Source organism: Carcharodon carcharias, chromosome 13 (genome assembly GCF_017639515.1).
Source record: "Carcharodon carcharias isolate sCarCar2 chromosome 13, sCarCar2.pri, whole genome shotgun sequence".
Taxonomy (NCBI): domain Eukaryota; kingdom Metazoa; phylum Chordata; class Chondrichthyes; order Lamniformes; family Lamnidae; genus Carcharodon; species Carcharodon carcharias.
Window position 1 is genome coordinate 49,249,154 of NC_054479.1, and position 20,804 is coordinate 49,269,957.

The following is a 20,804-nucleotide window of genomic DNA, read 5'->3' on the forward strand; positions in this document are numbered from 1 at the left end:
ACGTATGGCCACTGATGGTGGAGCAATAGATGTTTCCTATGTTCTAGCTCCTTCCATTCTTGGCAGATACCTCTGACATCATCAACCTCCATTGGCTGGAGTAGATTGGAACCCCCAAGTGTCTTTTGTGTTTCATGTTTAGCAAAGGCAACAGAATATTGAACTTTAGGTGCTCTGGTCAGACCACACCTTGAGTATGCTGTCCCTGGACGTAAGTTTTATCTTGGGCAATGGTGTAAAAGGGATGAAAATTGAGGCACAACAGGTAGCTGACCTGTTATTGGCTGTTTTACAAAGTCGCTTAAAGTCAAGTTGTGCACATACTGATTGGTAAAATGCCCAGGTCTTCAAGACACCTTAAAAGGTCTGACAGACTTTTTCAACTTCGTTTGAGATTATTCCTGGTGCAGTGTTTAGCCCAAGTGATGTAAACTGGCTTCCAGGCTGCCTTGTGCAACATATTACACCCTAGAGTCAGATTTCAACTCCAGAGTTATACTGTCATCTCCTTGTTGCTGCAAACAGTGAGAAGACAGAGCTGCTTTTCAGGGTGACCAACAGCTGAAATAACTTTGTGATTCGAGCTCTCTCTGGCTGCCAATATGGTTTCTATATAATACACGTTGTTTTCCGTTACTGCTCAACGGCACTCATAGGGTGGCCCATTGACAGCTTCCAGAGGCAGAATGTCTACACATCCTCTCCAAAAGCTACAAGAATACTTCTTTAAAAATCCTAACATTGGAACTGAAAGTTAAAAGCAGAATAATCTGCAGTCCATTGCCATTAAATGTTATGTTTAGTGTTGCACAATGTTTTAGCTAGTTCAACTGAATTGAGAACAGGCCTGACAAACAAGTCCTAACTTGCATCATGTTTGGCAGCTCTCAAGGGTAGTTAGACCGTCCATTATCATCTAACTGTTCCTTCGTGCATCATTGCACTAAAAAAAATTTCCATTGTGGGGCTCACTTACCAACTTTCGGAGGTCTGTAGGTTGTGCAGCCGCTTGAGGGCCGTTGCTGGAAGTAGTACTGGCAGTTACCAGACCACAGGCAGCAGTAATAGAAGCTAATCACATCATAGAGGCCATGAGAGAAGCCAGGAACTCGTGGGGGTGCCATGTATGGCGGGGAGCCCCAGTCGTGCCCTCGGTCAGGGGTGCTGCCTCCTATGGAGTCTCCAGTCAGGATCTGTCTGCCTTTGGCATCATAGCAGCACTGCTGTCCTGCTCCGTACTTGGGGCTGGTGAAGCAAGAATAACCGGTCAGTGGGAGAATGTTACTGTCAGAAAAAGCTGTCAGTAACGAATAAGAACAACTTGTATTATACAGTGTTTTTAAAGTGATAAAACATCTCAAGTTGCTTCATAGGAGCGCACACAGATAAAATCTGGCACCAAGCCACAAAGAAATATTGGACAGATGACAAATAATTTGGTCACAAAGTAGGATTTTCATGGCCAGCATTCATCTGAAAATGCTTCATTGCCAATGAAGTATCTTTAAAATGTAGTCACTGTTGTAATATAGGGAACACAGAAGACAATATTCACAGCAAACTCTCAAACAGCAATAATGACCAGATAATTTGATCTGTGAAGCTAATTGAGGGATAAGTATTGGCCAGGACACTGGGGATAACTCCCCTGCTCTTCTCCAAAATAGTGCCACAGGATCTTTTGCATTGATCCAAGACTCAGTTTATCTGGAATGAAATTTGAACGTGGAATCTTGCAATTCAGAGGCAAAAGTCTTCCAAGCCAAGCCACAGCTAACACAAGGAAACTTGCAAAGGGAAAAGATGTATTAGAGGCAGAGATTAGGGTGGGAACCTCAGGGTTTTAGGGCCTTGGCAGCTGAAGGCACAGCCGCCAATGTTGGGTCGAAGCAGATGGGGGTGGTCAAGAGGCCAGAATTGGAGGAGAGCAGATATCTTGGAGGTTTGTGGGCCTGGACAAGGTCACAGAGAAAGGAAGAGGCAAAGCCGTGGAGGGATTTGAACAAAAGGAAGAGAATTTTAAATCATTGCGTTACTGAACCAAGAGCCAGTACAGGTCAGTGAACACAGAAGCGATGGGTGAACAGGACATGGTGTGAGTTCAAATATACAAGCTCATAATATTCCAGCAATTTGCTGAGTGGTGCTATCTCCTGTCGGGGGTACTGTTCAAGGTCCCATTGACGTCAAGCAGAGAATTCTTTAATAAACATTAGCAGAGTAGGTTAACTATGTAGTAAAGCTAAGACAAAGACATGGGGCAGGATTTTCCAGCCCTGCCAGCGGCAAGTATCTTCATGGCCATGATGGGAAAATTTGGAGAGGGGCCAAAAGTCATTTGACAGCTGCTGGCGGACCGGAAAATCCCGGCCATGATAATCAATCCTGGGAAAATCTTAGTGTGTTGAAGTTCAATAAAACAATCAACTAACAAATTATTGGTATACTTAAACAAAAGAGAGGGATAGTCCTAAAAAAATCTAATTTCTCAATCCAGTGATAAACAATGGCAACTCTTGTAACACTCGGGATTGCATCAATAACTATTCTAGTTAGCATTCCTAACCCGAATATCACAGAATCACCGAATTATTGCAGGACAGGAGGTGGCCATTCGGCCCACTGCATCTGGACTGGCTCTGAAGGAATAATTCACCTACTGCCACTCCCTGCCCTCTCCCCATAGCCCTGCACATTTTTCCTTTTCAGATAGTCGCCCAATTCTCTCTTGAATACCGCTACACACTCAGGCGGTGCATTCCAGATCTTATTCACTCGTTGCGTGAACAAGTTTCTCCTCATGCCCCCATTGCTTCTTTTGCCAATTATCTTAAATCTGTGTCCTCTTTCTTGATCACTCCACCAATGGGTGTAAGTTTCTCCTGATCTACTCTGTCCAGACGCCTCACGATTTTGAATACCTTTCAACCTTCTCTTCTCCAAGAGAAACAGTCCCAACTTCTCCAATCTGTCTACATAACTGAAGTTTCTCATCCCTGGAACCATTCTTGTGAATCTTTTCTACACTCTCCCTATGCTGTCACATCTTATAAGTTGACCCTGCCCGTCTACACTGCTCCCAGCCCTCAGTAAAATCCAGCATTTGGGATCTGCAACAGTTATTAACATAAATGCTGGCCAATCAAATCCTTTCCTCTCCAATGTTCCCCCTACCCACCCAACCCATCTGATTCCACAGAAGGAATGGCAGAGTGATGCAGGCATAAAAGGTGCCATTCACAGCTAAACCAGCAGATGGAGCACCTTGCCATGGGGAGAGGCAAACAGAACAAGAGAGAGAGACCAGAGTGCAAAACTGGGATGGAGAGAAAAATATAGGGACAGTGATAAACAGAGGTAGAAAGAGAGAGAATGCAAGTGTACTCACTCAAACCGTTCTAATGGAATTCCTAAATTTATAGGTTGAAAACCACAAGTACAAATAAAACAAAAGAAAATATGTTCAGTTGTTATCAACAGCTATAAAATTATGACTTTATGGCCAGAATTTGAATTGTGCTGTTTGGAAACCTGTTCAGCAATGATTGGAAATACTGTAGACACCCACCGTCCCAGAGGACCAATAGAAATATCAGTGACCAGAGTAATCTAGAAGAAATAAAGTTGTATTTCTATAAAGTCCTTCAAGACGCCTCAAATACAGCCAATGATGTACTTCTTTAAGTGTCTTCTGTTTTGTAATGTAGGAAACAGACCAGCCAATTTATGCAGCACAATCTCCCACAAGCAGCAATGTGAAAATAGCTAATTAATCTGATTGTGATGTTGGTTGAAAGATATACATTGAAAGATAAATATTCATCAAATAGTGCTATGGGATCTCGTCCATCCACCTGAGGGGACAGGCAGGGCCTCAATTTAATGTCTCATCCAATAAGTGATATCCGGGGTAATTTGCAATGTCATCACCTGGTTGGTAACTGGGCCAAGCTGATATCCTGCTTGTGTGGAACCCGCCTGATTTTCACTCCATGGAAGCAAAGTTATCTTCCTGACCGCTCTCTAACACTGAGGTCAACTTTCCCTTGGCCCTCTTCCTCTCTCCAACATACTTCTCCTTGCATTATCCTTCCTTCATCCATGCACTCTCTCCATTCCCCCCTTCCTCTCCTTGGTTCCATGATTGGTCTCATTCTGCCTCTTCTATTGGTTTCTTCAGTACTTTTTTTCCTATGCCGTCCTTTTCCCTTTTCCCCCTCCTCTCTTCTCACACTCACCCTATTCTGTCTCCCCTTCCACCCCTCTCCTCTTCCACTCCGCTGTTCCAAGTCTTTCTCTCTTCCAATCTGACTCCTCTTGCACATTGGTTCAGATATGCTCTTGCCCCAAAACCATGTTTAACCTGAGACATACTTTTGGCCTTGATTCTCACAGCACCTTCCTGCTGTGTAGCTGCACTGGCCCCAACAACTTGCCTCCCATATGCAGTGTTCTTGTCCTTTGGTCTGTGAACTGTGCATCCTGTACAGGGAAGGTGCTCCACCTAGTGCTTCTTCTATGAAATGATAATGGCTGGCTCTCAACAACAAGATTTTTACATCGAGTTTACAGCACAGACAGACCATTCAGCCCAACAGATTTATGCTCCAAAAAAGCCTTCTTTCAACTTACTTCATCTAACCCTATTTGCATTATTCTCCCTCTTCTGCTTTCCCCTTAAATCCATCTATGCCATTTGCCTCAACTACTCCCGTGTTGTAACAAGTCCAAATTTCCAATCATTCTGTGGGTAAGGGAGTTTCTCCTGAAGTCATTTGGTGTTACAGTTCACTCTGAGTCCAAGTTGCTGTGGCAACATGCACTCTTATATGCGTGCAGTCGCCTGGAGCCATGGATAGTGATGGTAGAGGCTCCAACACATGGATGTGATAATGACCAGGAATCTATCTTTTACCACCTGCCATTGGTGTATTTTGAGAGGATTTGCAGGTTAAAAGTCAACCTGTTTGGTTGTGTTATGAATGCACCTTCCTTGGCCATCAAGTCCTGGGGTATGACTCAAACCCAGAGCTTGTGGCTCAGAGTTAGGGAAACTACGCACTTTGCAACAAGAACTCCATGGAATTCATTAGTAACCACCTTATGTTCATGACACCTAGATTTGTGCTCCCCTCAAGTGGAAACATCTTCACTACATCTTTAACAGTGCCTTATACTTTGGCAAATGGTGGGAGATCATGACTACCATGGATAAAGCAGGCCAATCTTTGTGGCACAGTATTGGGCTAGCAACCAGGAGTTCATAAGTTCAAACCCATCATGGAAAGTCATCAAGCTAACTTCAATAAGTTTGGTAATTTGTGGGCCAGCCCCAGAAAATGGCCATGGAAAGCTATCAAATTGTCTTGAAAACTCAAGTGATTCAACAAATGTCCTTCGGGGAAGATAACTTGTTATCACTGCCAGGGTAATCTTGATTTTGCCTGATAATTGTAAAAACAGCAGTATCAATCACTGGACTGTTATACACCTCCTTGGGGCTGCCCAAATTAATTTACAATTAGCGGACCAAGAACAATTTAAGCCCATTGGTCTGAGCTGGATGTGTATCCTGCACCTGGGACTAAAGCCAGCGTGTGACCCACTGCCGAGCCTAACTCCAATAAAGCACTTCAAATTACTCAGCTTAAAACATTCACATCACCACACGTCATCAGGGTCCAACAAGCCAGGCCTCTGAAGTAGGGTGCTGGCTTTTCCACTTACCTTGCTTGTATGGCTCGAACACAGTGTACAGCTCCTGGATGGTAGGTACATACACTCCCCTTCTCAATGTCACATCCATAGTCTGTCTGCATTAGAAATGAGATTTTTCAGTCAATCCAGCCTCAAGTATCCTTAAGTGTCTCATTTTCAATTCATACTCCCTCAACAGAATTGAGTAAGTGCCTCTTTACTGGGTACAAGCACTACAGAGGGTTCTGAATCTTTCAAACTCTTTTCCCTAAAGAGTGGTAGAGGCAGGGTCATTGAGTATTTTTAAGGCAGAGGTAGATAGATTCTTGACTAGCAAAGGAATCAAAAATTATCCGGGATAGGCAAGAAAGTAGAGTTGAGACCACAATCAGATCAGCCATGATCTTATTGAATGGTGGAGCAGGCTCAAGGGGTTGAATGGCCTACTCCTGCTCCTAATTCGTATGTTTGTATGCAGTGACCTCCTGCAGTTGAGGAAAGAAAGCCAAGAGGCGGCTACTTAGTTTAAACATCCCCTAAATTGCCTCAGAAAATATATTATAAAAATGTTACCATTGGTCAAAAAGCTCCTCCTTTCCTTTCTAGCCCTTTTTACCTCTTCAGGCATAAGAAGTAGGAGCAGATGTAGACCATAGGGTCCCTTGAAGTGCTCCACCATTCAATACGATCATTGTTGACCTTCTGCCTCAACTCCATTTTCCCACCCACTTCCCTTTTCACTTGATTCCCTAACAGACCAAAAATCTGTCTATTTCAGCCTTAAATATTTGCAACAATAGAGCATTCACAGCCCTCCAAGGTAAAGAATTCCAAATTAAATCCTCTGAATGAAGAAATTTCTCCTCATCTCAGTCGGAAATGATTGATCCCTTACCCTGAGACTGTGCTGCCATGTTCTAGATTCTCCAGCCAGAGGAAACAACCTCTCAGTACCCACTCAGTCAAGGCCCTTCTGAATCTTGCATGTTTCAATGAAATCACCTTTCATTCTTCTGAACATCAGAGAGTAGGCCCAATTTACTCAGCCTCTTATCATAGGAGAACCCTCTCATTCCAGGAATCAACCTAGTGAACCATTGCTGTACCATTTCCAAGACAAGCATATCCGTCCTTAGATAAAGAGATCAAAACTGCACACAGTACTCCATGTGTGTTCTCACCAAAGGTCTGCACAATTGGAGCAAGACTTCCTTATTCTTGTACTCTAATCCCCTTGTAATAAAGACCAACATGCCATTTGCCTTCCTAATTGCTTGTTCTCCTGCATGCTAACTTGGTGTCTCTTGTACGATTACACCCAAATCTCTCTGAGCCTCATCAAATAGGAGTTGAATGCAGTTTTAAAAAATATTTTGCTTTTCTACTTTTATAACCAACATGAATAACCTCACACTTTCCCACATATACTCCACCTGTCACTTGTATCATCAGCACCCCATGCCCACGCAAAAGATGCAACACCTGCCCCTTCACTTCCTCTCTCCTCACCGTCCAAGGACCCAAACACTCCTTTCAAGTGAAGCAACATTTCACTTGCATTTCCCCCAACTTAGTCTACTGCATTCGTTGCTTCCAATGTGGTCTCCTCTACATTGGAGAGACCAAACGTAAACTGGGCAACCGCTTTGCAGAACACCTGCGGTCTGTCCGCAAGAATGACCCAAACCTCCCTGTTGCTTGCCATTTTAACACTCCACCCTGCTCTCTTGCCCATATGTCTGTCCTTGGCTTGTTGCATTGTTCCGGTGAAGCCCAACGCAAACTGGAGGAACAACACCTCATCTTCTGACTAGGCACTTTACAGCCATCCGGACTGAATATTGAATTCAACAACTTTAGGTCGTGAGCTCCCTCCCCCATCCCCACCCCCTTTCTGTTTCCCCCTTCCTTTTCTTTTTTTTCCAATAAGTTATATAGATTTTCCTTTTCCCACCTATTTCCATTATATAAAAAAAACATCTTTTATGCTCTCCCCACCCCCACTAGAGCTATACCTTGAGTGCCCTACCATCCATTCTTAATTAGCACATTCGTTTAGATAATATCACCAACTTTAACTTTAACACCTATGTGTTCTTTTGTACTATTGTTGCTGACATCTTTTGATGATCTGCTTCTATCACTGCTTGTTTGTCCCTACAACCACACCCCCACTCCACCTCTCTCTCTCTCTCTCTCTCTCCGCCCCCCACACACACACCTTAAACCAGCTTATATTTCAACTCTTTCTTGGACTCGAACTCAAGTTCTGTCGAAGGGTCATGAAGACTCGAAACGTCAACTCTTTTCTTCTCCGCCGATGCTGCCAGACCTGCTGAGTTTTTCCAGGTAATTCTGTTTTCGTTTTTGTTTTGGATATATTACTCTTGGTCTCTTTGTCTAAGTCATTGATATAAATTGTAAATAGATGAGGCCTTACCACTAATCCTTGAGGGACTTCGCTAGTTAAAGCCTGACAACTTGAAAGTGCCCCTGGTTATCCCTAATCTTTGCTTCCTGTCCATTAAACAATCCTTTTATCCATGGCAATATATCATCTCCAACTTCATTTGACCTTTCATTTGGCATTGTATTCCTTTTGGAAATAGCAAGTATACCATATCTACTGGATCCTCTTTATCTATCCTACTCATTACATCCTCAAAAAATTCTAATAAATTTGTCAAACATGATTTCCCTTTTGTAAAGCCAAGTTGACTTTAACTGATCATACTGATCTTCTAAGTGCATTGTGAAGACTTCTTTAATAATAGGTTCCAGTATTCTCCCAAGGACTGATATCAGGCTAATTGGCCTCTTCCTTCTTTCTTGAATGGCAAAGTTCTATTTGCTAACTTCCCTCTTTTTATGGTGTGTAATTTGTGTCTTCTACAGTAAAGACTAACACAAGATATATGTTCAACATTTTTGCCATGTCCTCGTTTGTCAAAATTATTTCTCCTGACTTTGCTTCTAAAGGACCAAAGTTTGCTTTAGCTACTCTCCTTTTTATATAACAAAAACAAAAATACATGGAAAAACTCAGCAGGTCTGACAACATCTGCGGAGAGGGATACAGTTAACATTTCCTCTCCGCAGATGCTGTTAGACCTGTTGAGTTTTTCCAGGTATTTTTATTTTTGTTTCAGATTTCCAGCATCCACAGTATTTTGCTTTTCTCCTTTTTATATACATGTAAAAGCTCTTACAATCTGTATATACTGGGAAAAGCTCTTACACCACCAAGTTGGGAGATGATGCTTACACCCCAGTGCAGCCGCAATCATTTAAATGGCAGCAGCCATGTGGCCAAAGAAAAACGCGCCATTGGAGGGATACTGCTAGATACTAAGTGCAGTGTATCCAAACCAGACAACACAGTAAGAGGGCACCTGTCAGCACTCACTGAATTGAAATTTAGTTTTGCTACCTCCCTATCTTTTTTTTTCTGCTCTGCTGAGTCTCTAACAAACATGACAGCCAACCACCAAGAGTCTCCAAGCCAAAGCTCCAATCTGCCTAATACATGCTCTCCACATAGGACAATAGCTCACTGATCCGCACCTGGAAAACTTGGTGTATATTAGTAACGGCCACCGCCAGGCCTCAAGTGCATATATGGTGAATGGTTGGAGTTTAGTCAATTAAAGCTGCACATCTTACAAATGCAGTTCATTTGTAACTATCCTACTGCTTATCCAGCTAGGGATGGTCTGAAGTGTAGTGACTGATGTAATATGTGGAAATGAGGCAACTACTTTATGTAGAACAAGGTCTCATAAACAGCAATGAGATAAATGACTGAATAATCCATTTCTGGTGGGGTTTGAGAATTATACACTTAAGTGAGGTGATTGTCGAGTTCCCTGATAGCTTAGCAGGTACATGAACCATTAATGGTGACACTGAGGCATTGACTCTGGAAACCCCAAGGGTCAATCCACGGACTTTGCAGGTGTAGTTGATTCTCCAGCCTGACAGTTAATATTAGTGCCCTTGTAGGGAAAAATTGGGTTCCCATTCCCAATCACTGCCTGGCGACCCTGCCAAAAAGTTCAGGTACATGGCCATCAGGCAAGAGCAGAGTTACCCCTAGCGGTGATAACTTCCATGGCATAGCCTAGTTTTCCAAATCAGACTGCCAATGGGCTTCCACTGAAAATGAATGGGCTTCTGACAGTGAAGCATATAGGCTTTCCAATTGTAACAATGTCAGGGCTTACACACATAGATTGGTCATGTGAACAAAGTACCAGAGATCATTGACACCTGTGAGACTGCACAGTAGCAACAAAACACTATGTGTTATGGGCAGAGGAAGCAAGGAAATTGGGGGCAGAGGGGATGAACATTTATAAAGCTATATTCTATATGATTATTTGAATAGAAACAATATGCAGTGGTACAGGGAAAAGGCAGGGCAATGGCACTAGGCCATAATCCTCATTTGGAGGGCCGGTGCAGACACGATGGGCCACATGGCCTCTTTCTGTGCCATTAAAATTCTGTGATCGCATGTGTGGGACCGGCAATGCTGGGTGATCTGGTGTAATGTCCGAATCTTCATGTCTCCCTCTATTTCTTTTCTGTTGTGCTCAGAGCTGGAAAACAGACAATTATGGGATTTGTTCTTATTGTTTCATTGGGCTTTTGTAAAAGAATTTTTCAGAATTGCATTGCACAAACCCACACTTAGTGATTTGACAGATAAATGTTATCTCTCATTTATCTGTGTTGGATCTAAGCCTGTTGGGCCTTTTGAGCAAACAAAGTCACTAAGATTAAAATCAACTTTGACTCAGTTGCAGTCATTGAAACCAGTTTCTCCCTCCTTTCACAGCATGGAGATAAAAACAAAAAAACTGCGGATGCTGGAAATCCAAAACAAAAACAGAATTACCTGGAAAAACTCAGCAGGTCTGGCAGCATCGGCGGAGAAGAAAAGAGTTGACGTTTCGAGTCCTCATGACCCTTCGACAGAACTGACAGCATGGATCCTGATTAGATTAAGGATTTGAGGTATTGCTGTGGGCTCTAAGTCAGAGCGTTATGGGTTCAAGATCCATTCCAGGGACTTGAGCACACAGCCTCTGCAGCTTCAGTGCTGAACTGATAGTTTTACAACGTTGAGTGAGACATTAAAGCTCTCAGGAGGATGGGGCTATTCTCAAAAAAGAACAGGGGTGTTCCCCCGCCGGTGTCTTGACTAACTTTTAACAGCGGGCCAACATCATTCAAAATCCATTCTAAATGAAAAAGCAGTAGTTCAGTTTAATCCATTCCTCGGTGAAATATTGTTCTTACGTGAAATCTGCCTGTATCTGCTCTGGATTGTGCCAAGGTACAAGGACAAGCTGCAATCTCCAACAGGAAGTTCGGTAGCATCTCTTCAGTTTTTTTCCAGTCCAAACATTTTTTGTATGCCCAAGCAGCTGAGTCTTTCCTGAACGCTTCCTCCAAGTGCCAGGCTAGAGCATGGTTTGGACTCCATAACGCTCTCACGTTCCTGAGTCAAAAAAGACACAAGATGAGGTGAATTCTCTACTTTATAAATTATTCAAATCCATAGGAGACTGACTGGCAACGCCAAGGGAAAAGGTACGTACATGTATGTTGCCTCTGAGTTCTTGTTCATCAAGGTATGGGTAGTCAACAGTGATCATTGGATCAATAAAAGCTGGCTAGATGCAGAGTAAAACGTGGGATCTTCCAGCTCCATTCACCGCCAGGATCGTCCGGTCCTGCCGAAAGTAAGTGAATTTTTGGCTGGGCCCCTTATCCCCTGCGGCAGATCCCGCCACGATGGGGCAGGATAATACAGATGTCTCTGTCTCACCAATGTGTTTAGCTCAAGTCTCATTATTGCAACATTGGCACACATACATTGCCTACACCTAGTTTTATGGCTTCTCTTGAGTGAGTGTCGATCAGAACAGACATGTGGGGAATTTTGTGAAGTCTCACACCTCATGGAAAATGAAAAAAAAGTACTAACTCTAGGCTGAAGACTGATTAGGTCAGTCCTGAAAGGAATGCATCTTTGTTACCACCAACAACTCCTATGTTCTGTAGGCCTGCACCTGTCTATTATTGTCTTCTCACATCACAGACACAACTTATCCTTCACTCTATTGCAAAGCCATGGACACCAGTGGGCCTGATAGGGATGACTTACTCTGCGTCATAGTGATGTACTTTCAAAGGTGCACTCTGTTCATTGCATTGTTTGTGCATCAAAAGGTGGTGGCAGCCAGGCCAATGGAAATTTTCAAGGCTGAGATGGATGTTTTTCTGCCCAGAAAGGGCAAATGGAGTTGAAGGATAGATCAAATAAAAAGAACCTGCATTTTTATAGCATCTTTCAACCACCTCAGGATGTCCCAAAGGACTGAACAGCCAATGAAGTACTTTTGAGGTGCATTCATTGCTGTAATGTAGGAAATGTGGCAGCTGATCTCCATCTGCCAGCTCCCACAAGCACTAACGCGATACATGACCAGATTCTCCATTTTTGAATGATGGTGGCCGGCTATTAAAAGTTAGCCAAGACACCGGCGGGGGAACACCCTTGTTCTTTGAGAATAGCCCCATCCTCCCTGAGAGCTTTAATGACTCACTCAACGTTGTAACACTATCAGTTCAGCACTGAAGCTGCAGAGGCTGTGTGCTCAAGTCCCTGGAATGGATCTTGAACCTATAACCCTCTGACTTAGAGCCCACAGCAATACCTCAAATCCTTAATCTAATCAGGATCCATGCTGTGAAAGGAGGGAGAAACTCGTTTTAATGACTGCAACTGAGTCAGAGTTGATTTTAATCTTAATAATAATAAAAACAAAAAAACTGTGGATGCTGGAAATCCAAAACAAAAACAGAATTACCTGGAAAAACTCAGCAGGTCTGGCAGCATCGGCGGAGAAAAAAAAAGTTGACGTTTCGAGTCCTCATGACCCTTCGACAGAACTTGAGTGAGTCCAAGAAAGGGGTGAAATATAAGCTGGTTTAAGGTGTGTGTGGGGGGGTGGGGGGGGTGGTGTGGGGGTTTGGGTGGGGGGAGAGAGAGAGAAGTGGAGGGGGTTGGTGTGGTTGTAGGGACAAACAAGCAGTAATGGAAGCAGATCATCAAAGGATGTCACAAGCAACAGAACAAAAGAACACATAGGTGTTAAAGTTCGTGATATTATCTAAAAGAATGTGCTAATTAAGAATGGCACTCAAGGTATAGCTCTAGTGGGGGTGGGGGGAGCATAAAAGATTTAAAAATATTTAAAAATAATGGAAATAGGTGGGAAAAGAAAAATCTATATAATTTATTGGAAAAAACAAAAGGAAGGGGGAAACAGAAAGGGGGTGGGGATGGAGGAGGGAGCTCAAGACCTAAAGTTGTTGAATTCAATATTCAGTGCGGAAGGCTGTAAAGTGCCTAGTCGGAAGATGAGGTGTTGTTCCTCCAGTTTGCGTTGGGCTTCACTGGAACAATGCAGCAAGCCAAGGACAGACATGTGGGCAAGAGAGCAGGGTGGAGTGTTAAAATAGCAAGCGACAGGGAGGTTTGGGTCATTCTTGTGGACAGATCGCAGGTGTTCTGCAAAGCGGTCGCCCAGTTTATGTTTGGTCTCTCCAGTGTAGAGGAGACCACATTGGGAGCAACGAATGCAGTAGACTAAGTTGAGGGAAATGCAAGTGAAATGCTGCTTCACTTGAAAGGAGTGTTTGGGCCCTTGGACGGTGAGGAGAGAGGAAGTGAAGGGGCAGGTGTTGCATCTTTTGCGTGGGCATGGGGTGGTGCCATAGGAGGGGGTTGAGGAGTAGGGGATGATGGAGGAGTGGACCAGGGTGTCCCAGAGGGAACGATCCCTACGGAATGCCAATAGTGGGGGGTGAAGGGAAGATGTGTTTGGTGGTGGCATCATGCTGGAGTTGGTGGAAATGGCGGAGGATGATCCTTTGAATGCGGAGGCTGGTGGGGTGATAAGTGAGGACAAGGGGGACCCTATCATGTTTCTGGGAGGGAGGAGAAGGCATGAGGGCGGATGCGCGGAAGATGGGCCGGACACGGTTGAGGGCCCTGTCAACGACCGTGGGCGGAAAACCTCGGTTAAGGTTCTTCTTTAACCGAGGTTTTCCACCCACGGTCATTGACAGGGCCCTCAACCGTGTCCGGCCCATCTCTTGCGCATCCGCCCTCATGCCTTCTCCTCCCTCCCAGAAACATGATAGGGTCCCCCTTGTCCTCACTTATCACCCCACCAGCCTCCGCATTCAAAGGATCATCCTCCGCCATTTCCGCCAACTCCAGCATGATGCCACCACCAAACACATCTTCCCTTCACCCCCCCTATCGGTATTCCATAGGGATCGTTCCCTCTGGGACACCCTGGTCCACTCCTCCATCACCCCCTACTCCTCAACCCCCTCCTATGGCGCCACCCCATGCCCACGCAAAAGATGCAACACCTGCCCCTTCACTTCCTCCCTCCTCACCGTCCAAGGACCCAAACACTCCTTTCAAGTGAAGCAGCATTTCACTTGCATTTCCCCCAACTTAGTCTACTGCATTTGTTGCTCCCAATGTGGTCTCCTCTACATTGGAGAGACCAAACGTAAACTGGGCAACCGCTTTGCAGAACACCTGCGGTCTGTCCGCAAGAATGACCCAAACCTCCCTGTCGCTTGCTATTTTAACACTCCACCCTGCTCTCTTGCCCACATGTCTGTCCTTGGCTTGCTGCATTGTTCCAGTGAAGCCCAACGCAAACTGGAGGAACAACACCTCATCTTCCGACTAGGCACTTTACAGCCTTCCGCACTGAATATTGAATTCAACAACTTTAGGTCTTGAGCTCCCTCCTCCATCCCCACCCCCTTTCTGTTTCCCCCTTCCTTTTGTTTTTTCCAATAAATTATATAGATTTTTCTTTTCCCACCTATTTCCATTATTTTTAAATATTTTTAAATCTTTTATGCTCCCCCCACCCCCACTAGAGCTATACCTTGAGTGCCCTACCATCCATTCTTAATTAGCACATTTATTTAGATAATATCACGAACTTTAACACCTATGTGTTCTTTTGTTCTGTTGTTTGTGACATCTTTTGATGATCTGCTTCTATTACTGCTTGTTTGTCCCTACAACCACACCAACCCCCTCCACTTCTCTCTCCCTCCCCCCACCCAAATCCCCCCCCGACACACACACCTTAAACCAGCTTATATTTCACCCCTTTCTTGGACTCACTCAAGTTCTGTCGAAGGGTCATGAGGACTCGAAACGTCAACTCTTTTCTTCTCCGCCGATGCTGCCAGACCTGCTGAGTTTTTCCAGGTAATTCTGTTTTTGTTTTTGATTTTAATCTTAGTGACTTTGTTTGCTCAAAAGGCCCAACAGGCTTAGATCCAACACAGATAAACGAGAGATAACATTTATCCGTCAAATCACTAAGTGTGGGTTTGTGCAATGCAATTCTGAAAAATTCTTTTACAAAAGCCCAATGAAACTATAAGAATAAATCCCATAATTGTCTGTTTTCCAGCTCTGAGCACAACAGAAAGAAATAGAGGGAGACATGAAGATTCGGACATTGCACCAGATCACCCAGCATTGCCGGTCCCACACATGCGATCACAGAATTTTAATGGCACAGAAAGAGGCCATGTGGCCCATCGTGTCTGCACCGGCCCTCCAAATGAGTATTATGGCCTAGTGCCATTGCCCTGCCTTTTCCCTGTACCCCTGAATATTGTTTCTATTCAAATAATCACCAATGCCCTCTTGAATGCCTCAATTGAACCTGTCTCCCCCAAACTTCCAGGCAGTGCATTCCAGATCCGAACCACTCATGTGAAAAAGTTTTCACACACGAGGGTGAATGGGTAAACTATTGCTGGTAATATCTCTCGCCTCTTAGACCCTACCCACCCCCCACAACATCGCCAACTTGCAGATATTGTTGGTGTGCACTGTTACATTTGCATTTATTAACAGCTCCTATGTTTGATTCCCAACATGGGCAAAATTAGGAAGCAACTCTGGATTGATAAGGCTGGAAAGAGTGACTGAGCTACACAATGGATTAGAATCCAATGTTATGTTTAACCTATGACACTAGAAATGAGAAAGAGGCCGAACAGCAACATTGATTAAACACCCGGGGCCCCAAGTTGAAAATGTATCCCTAATCTTATCCTACAACCAGTGCAGATGCCCAACTGCTGGTTAGTGTACTCACTGTTCCCCAGCTGATTTATCCTGATCAGTGAGACGCAGCATTCCAATTTCCCATTCAGAATAGGATTGTTCGGCAGGTTTGGGGGTGAATGTGAAATTCCCACTGTTTGGTACAGCTCTCCCAAGTGAGTACAAGTAACTCCATTCTCCTTTCCAGGATTCTGAGTAAGGTGCACCTGATGGAAGAAGTTGTCAAATTGTGAGTTATTTTCCATTACCTTTATTTAATTAATGTGCATTTCTATAACTGAATTTAAAACCACAAATACACTAGTTACACATGTAATAGCAACCCTCCTGAAAACTGCAGTTCAAAAGGGCCTGAGGCAAGGGTCTCCATTTCAAATGCTGGTGGATTTCTGGCTGAAAATTGCAGCAGCAAGTTAATCTTCCTACTGCCTGTGGCGGGAAGAATTCTGGTTGATTTTAAAGGCAAGGTCTCACTTAAACATTGCTGGTCAACTTGGGTTAGAAGTGGTAAAAGTTATGCAGTCTGGAGGTCCCCTGCCGACAGCAGATAAGTGGCAAGATGGGCTGTCCAGACATCCCTTGGGAAGGTCTTGTGTTCACGAGCGATGGCCCCCCCACCCATAAGGAAAGTCAAAAATAAGTGTTAAAACATTCTTTTGTGCCCCTCTTCTGGCCTCCAGCCTCTTCTTTCGCTGGGTGGCCCTGGTGGGAAATTCATTGCTGTTTCCCACTCAAGCCAATAGTTAAAATTGCAGTCAGGTCCTGATGGCATCACTTAAAAGGGACCCCACTGGCTTGGAGCATGTTTCCATTTCCTCCCCACTCAATTGAGAATGTTGAAATGTGATTGGCTGGTTCCTAACGGTTTGAAAGCAAGTGAGTAAAATCACCCACTTTTGCAGGAATCTGACCTGGGATCTGCCATTGCAAATGTCAACTAAAGTAGTGCTGGATATTAGAACATTTTAGCATAAAGAACGCCAACACAAGAGGGAAGCACCTCCTATTGCTTGACCCAGGTGCCCATCAAGGATTCAGACACACAAGAACCAACTGAAGTAGGCATTTAGCTGAAATTTCTGTAGATTAAGAATGCTGGTGTTTGGCTATAAGGTGCCAGAGCTCTTTGTGCTGTGGCTTCAACAAACTTTCATTTATTCCAATCTACAATTGAACAGTATGTGAACAACTGCTGTGCCCTAAGATTGCTAATAAATGTTACCATCATTAATAGTTTGTAACCTAACCCATGAATCATTCTTCACAGCCATCAGGGTTGTCAGGGAGCAGAATATAACTATTACACACAAGGGGCAAGTTCACTAGGCTCCAAGGCTGTTGTGAAGTTTGCCTTCACATGAATGCAGGGTGGAGGTATGGCTATAAACACAATAGCCTCAATTTTCCAACCCACTGTCACCCCTAGTGATGTTTCACACCAGCAGGGGAGCCTCGTGAAGATATCCTCATGGAACCCTGGTGTCATTTTTTGCTGCTGTTGCTGTTTTCACAAATTCACAGGATTAGGTAATTCAAAGTGTGGGATGGCTCAGATTAGTACTTTTCATAAATGGGGAAACCCAGGTATAAAGGCCAAGATATATCATGCTGGAATATCACCAAGATTCCAAAGTGAACCTGTATTTATATATTACCTTGAGTGTAAAATCATTCCAGCATACTGCACAGGGGGGTGCAAGGAAAACAGACCCTGAACCAGAAAGGTAGAGATGAGGAGAGGTGACCAAGGTTTTGGTCAAGGAGATCAGACTCTGAAGATATTTTTTAAATGGATAGAAGTGGAGAGGTTTGAGTTGAGAAATCCAGAGATTTGGACCAGGAAGCAAAGAGAAAAAGAGATACCCTAAGGATCAGAGTCAAGGAAACACTTATTTGGGATGTTTAGGGCTCGAGGGGCTGGCATATATATCAAGGCTATGGAGCAATTTGCAGAGTAGATAAGAGAAGTCAGTAAGCAGTCACAACAAGATTAGCTTAAGCCCGTAGTGGAAACCTGGAAACCTCTTCCCTGAAACAGCGTGGATTCTGGGTCAATTCAAATTACCAAGATGAAGATCAATATTTGTTTGTCAAGGATATTAAAGGATATAGATTAAAGGTGGGTACATGAACCTTAGCACAGAACACCATGTTCTAACTGAATGATGGACCAGATTCAAGAGGCTTTGTCCCAGTTCCAATATTCCAAGTATTTAAGATTTCATCACTGGTTTTAGACTGAATAGCTCAGTTTTTGAATCAAAGCAAATAATTGCGGATGCTGGAAATCTGAAATTAAAAAACAGAAAATGCTGTAAATACTCAGGTCAGCAGCATCTGTGGAGAGAATTAGAGTTAACGTTTCAGGTCGCTGTTCTATGGTCAATGGTCATCGACCCGAAAGGTTAACTTTGCTTCTTTCTCCACAACACTGCCAGATCTCCTAAGCATTTCCAGCATTCGGTTTTAAGTCCAGTTTTTTACATATTTGTCCAGAAATTTCTAAGTGATAGCAAGTGCTACATATGTATATATGAATGCTCGCTTTTCCCATTCTATGACAGTCATGACATGAGGATATTCATCATTGAGGTCATTAAAGGGACAAGATATTCAGTCATTCACTTGTGGAGTCACTGCCAGAAATATTTTGGTTGGGTTCCTTCTATGCATGCCTCGTTGCATTGTCTCATTTTCTTTCCAGGCATAGTTAACTAACCTCAAACTTTTGGGGAGATTGACTTTGAAATCCTTAAAACTTGGGCAACTGGAAACTCAATGTTGAATCCAAATCATTGTGAACCAACAACAGAAGAAACAAGAATGGAAACCCAGATGCATCCATCACTTCAACAACATCACAGGAAGCTAAGAGTTCTTAACTTGGAATTATAACTTGCATGGATTTCGACTTGACAGCAGAGAACCAGACAGAGTTCCCCAAATATCCCATGTGGAGACATGGACACAGATTATTACTAGAATGACAGTGATCCAAAATGTTGTTTCCCTCAACATTTTCACTTGGAATTCATTACATTTCCATTCTATTGTCATACAGGGTCCTTTGACCTACAATTCGGTGCCCATTTTTGGTACCCAATGGTTCAGTATACCCAGTCAGCGAGGGAATCCAAAGCTAGGAAGTGCTGAGGGCATAATCCATCTGGGCCTCCTCCAGTTTTCAGCCAATTCAACTCACTCCACGTGATATCAAGAAATGGCTGAACGCACTGGATACTGCAAAGGCTATGGGCTCTGACAATATTCCAGCAATAGTACTGAAGACTTGTTATCTAGAACCTGCCACACCCCTAGGCAAGCTGTCCCAGTGCAGCGCAACACTGGCATCTACCCAGAAATGTGGAAAATTGCCCAGTTATGTCCTGTACACAAAAAGCAGGACAAATCCAACCTAGCCGATTACTGTCCCATCAGTCTACTATTGATCATCAGTAAAGAGATGGAAGGGGTCATCAACAATGCTATCAAGCAGCACTTGCTTAGCAATAACCTGCTCACTGATGCTCACTTTGGATTCTGCCTGGGCCACTCAGCTCCTGACCTTATTACTGCCTTGGTTCAAACATGGACAAAAGAGCTGAACTCTAGAGGTGAGGCAAGAGTGACTGCCTTTGACATCAAGGCCACATTTGACCAAGTGTGGCATCAAGGAGCCCTAACAAAACTGGAGTCAATGAGAATCAGGGGGAAAACTCTCCTGTTATGATACCAGCTGATATTACAACTGGACAAGCCTAATCCCAAGGTGGATCCCGGTTTAATAGATCCTAACTTATATTTGTTTGTTTAGATACCTGGAGGGGGGCCTCTGAACAGAGTCATAGGAGTCAGCTGATGAGCTTTTAAGAGAAAAAAGCATTTTTAAACAAGAAAATATGAACTATATTACAATACTGCTTCACCCACAACTATAACTTTACAGATATATACAGATTTGTAACATACATAGGTTTGTAATATATTGTAGTACATTTGTAACACAAGTTATAAAAGCTATCTCATACTCTAATGTTCACAGTAAATACAGTCCATGTAAACCAATTGGTAACCTGTGGTCAGACACACCTGTGATACCAAATGACAGATGCCACGCCAGGCAGATGTTATGGATCTCTCCTCAACGCTTGTTACAACCGTGAGCCAACCAGTCTCACTGAATTCTATCTTTCACAAGAGCTTCCAATCTCCACTTTCCAAGAACTAGCCTTGGAATTTTCTCTTAGCCAACGCTTTCTCTCAAGTTTCTCTCTTAAGTACTGTTTAAGTATCTGAGTCGCAAATGGTGCTGAACATTGTGCGATCATCAGCGAACATCCCCGCTTCTGACCTTATGATAGAAGGTCATTGATGATGCAGGTAAAGATGGTTGAGCCAAGGACACTACCCTGAAAAATTCCTGCAGTGATGTCCTGGAGCTAAGATTTCTGACCTCCAACAACCACAACTATCTCGCTTTGTGCAGGGTGTGACTTTAACCAGTGGAGTGTTAGGAAATAGATATAGTTTAATTAAGTTATATTTGTATTTGTGGGTGATAGGAATGAGTTTTAGCTTTAATGTTTAAGTTTGATTTGTATTTCTGTATCTGTGTTAAGAAAAGGTCAATTTGAGTTTTAGTTTCACTTTAAAAGGTGCCTGCATTACTAATGAGAGTTTACAATTGTAAGAGAAGTTAAGTAAACACAAGAGTAGAAAAAAATGGGCTAACAACAGGGGTCCAGAGAGGCAGGTCTGATGCTTTTCTTCAGACACCTTCCCAAGGGTTCACCTAGGGTTTCAAACTCTCCTTCCGATGTTCCTCTCCCCGGGTCACCACATCCATTCAAGCTGTCTTCCACATACTCTTTCATCGACTCAGCTGTCAACAGTACACCACTGCTTCACA

At 43.6% G+C, this 20,804-nt stretch overlaps 1 protein-coding gene across 1 annotated transcript in view; it reads right to left on the reverse strand.

Moving 5' to 3' along the window:
* Positions 1-20,804, reverse strand: part of susd2 (sushi domain containing 2) — a 148,142-nt gene that overhangs the window by 86,615 nt on the left and 40,723 nt on the right. Inside the window, exons 5-8 of the mRNA XM_041203058.1 lie at positions 15,927-16,101; positions 11,002-11,203; positions 5,728-5,813; positions 977-1,245 (exon numbers count right to left, since the gene is read on the reverse strand). Of these exons, the coding sequence (XP_041058992.1) occupies positions 977-1,245; positions 5,728-5,813; positions 11,002-11,203; positions 15,927-16,101 (732 nt within the window). The remainder of the gene's footprint in view (positions 1-976; positions 1,246-5,727; positions 5,814-11,001; positions 11,204-15,926; positions 16,102-20,804) is intronic.